Source organism: Elaeis guineensis, chromosome 16 (assembly GCF_000442705.2).
Source record: "Elaeis guineensis isolate ETL-2024a chromosome 16, EG11, whole genome shotgun sequence".
NCBI lineage: Eukaryota > Viridiplantae > Streptophyta > Magnoliopsida > Arecales > Arecaceae > Elaeis > Elaeis guineensis.
The window spans coordinates 46655020-46656825 of record NC_026008.2 but is presented as its reverse complement, the minus strand read 5'-3'; the positions used below and the strand labels follow the sequence as shown (position 1 = coordinate 46656825).

The window sequence follows — 1806 nt, the reverse complement described above, 5'->3', positions numbered from 1 at the left end:
AAACTCTAATAAAATTGGAGGTAATGAATCAACAGTTAACCATGCCATGTTGATCATCCAGTAGAGCCTCCACCATGGCTTGGAACTTGTGGTGGACATACTTGAGAAAGGAACCGGCGTGAACTAGATCTGTGGCGGCCAATTTCACTCAGAATCGATCGAGTGAAAATCATAGGGCTGGAAATTTCCATCTGTCAAATTGAGCACTCCGATATCACGGATGATTTGCTGATCCATTTCGTATCCATCATTTCGTATCCATCTCTGTAGTCATCGATGAAATAGATCCTTACCATCCGGTGACTCCACCAGGTATTTTGATTGAAGCAGCAGCCCTCCCACTTTTGCGAACGTGGACGTTCTACACATGTCACTACCACCGGCGAGCCGCGGGGCATCGAGATCGAAAACTACGAGTGCCCCGCTGATGGCCACAGCGTGGAGCAGCCCCCTGCGAAAGATGATGTCACAGAAGATCTGCGGAAGTGGTGGCTGGAGCGCGGTCCATGACTCGTCCCCAGCGTGCGCGAATGACAGATCGTTGAATTCTCCGAGGATGACCGCCACGGCTGCAGAAGAGGGGTCGAGGATTGCCTTCAAATAGTAGTACACACGCATGTGCTCCACTTCATGCGGCACCTCCCCCAGGTTATCATAGCCGATGACATAATCGGTGATGCGGCCGTCGGAGTCACGGACGACACCGGCGACATCGAAGAACGTGGCGACGGATGGGAGGGCCAAGGATGCCCCGGTGAGTGGATTGAGAGCGTGCAGCTCCGAGAGCTCGTCGACGGTGATCAGCCACCCCTCGGAGGATCCGATGCACAAGCGACCGTGGATCTCCAGGAGGTGGATTTTGTACATCTTCTGGTCCAGGCGGCTGAAGAAGCGGCGGGTGTCGGGATCGCTCGTGCTATCGGAAAGCATCAGCCATGGGATCTGTGGCTTCGGCAGGCAAGGCCTCTGGGCCACGGTCGAACACCATGAGCGGCAGACGGCACCGAACCGGAGGTAGTCGGCTACCTCCAGACGGCCGAGTATGAGAGCCTGTAGCTCGGGAGGAAGGGCGGCCCAATTGTTGAGGGACATCGCAGCTAATCAATAGTTCCCTCCGACGTACCCTCTAAGCGCCCAGCTATCTCTCCAAGCCAATTACTTATGCCATGGAAGAGAACAGAATCCTCTTCACACTAAGACTCGGACTCCGCAAATTTCAGTACGGAAAGGACTCGTATAACTCAAATGTGCAGTCTTTTCCGTAATTTTCTTTATTTTTGTTAGTTTTCCCATGTTTTCTCCGATTTTTCCTCCGTGTTTTCCGTGCTCAGGAGTCTCAATATGGGAGTACTTTTTCAAAATAATATAAAAAAAAAACTTTTTTACCAAAATATATCAAAACAAAATTTATTTATCAAACTAATGCAAAAGAAAAAAACGTCATTTTGAATCGTATTTCTTCTCCTTCCACGTCAGCCCCCATTTCCACGATGGCATTGTTCGCAAAAAAAAAAAATATGAGGAAACGTCGTGTTAAAAACGCCATTTTGAATGGCGTTTTTAAAAACGCCATTCATAATGGCATTTTCAAATTTTCCCACCCAAAAATAAAGTAAAAAATCATGAAAAAATGGAAAATTTTATTTTTTAAAATTTGAAATTAGTAAATAAATTAAAATTTTAATTTGGATTGAAATTTAAAATATAAAGATTTTAATTTGTAATTCATTAAAAAAATTATAAGAAAAAAAAAATTATCATAGAAAATAAAAAAAAGAGAAAGAAATATGAAAAAAATAAAAATTT

At 45.0% G+C, this 1806-nt stretch overlaps 1 protein-coding gene across 1 annotated transcript; it reads right to left on the bottom strand.

Annotated features, from left to right (window-relative positions):
• Nucleotides 1–270: 270 nt before the first annotated feature.
• On the bottom strand, nucleotides 271–1092 carry LOC105059251 (putative F-box protein At4g22660). Its single transcript, XM_010942480.1, has one exon. The coding sequence runs from the start codon at nucleotides 1090–1092 to the stop codon at nucleotides 271–273; it is 822 nt and encodes a 273-aa protein (XP_010940782.1).
• Between the last annotated feature and the right edge of the window lie 714 nt (nucleotides 1093–1806).

Excerpts from the sequence above, each read along its gene's own strand:
- LOC105059251 (XM_010942480.1), bottom strand. The coding sequence starts at position 1,092 with ATGTCCCTCAACAATTGGGCCGCCCTTCCTCCCGAGCTACAGGCTCTC.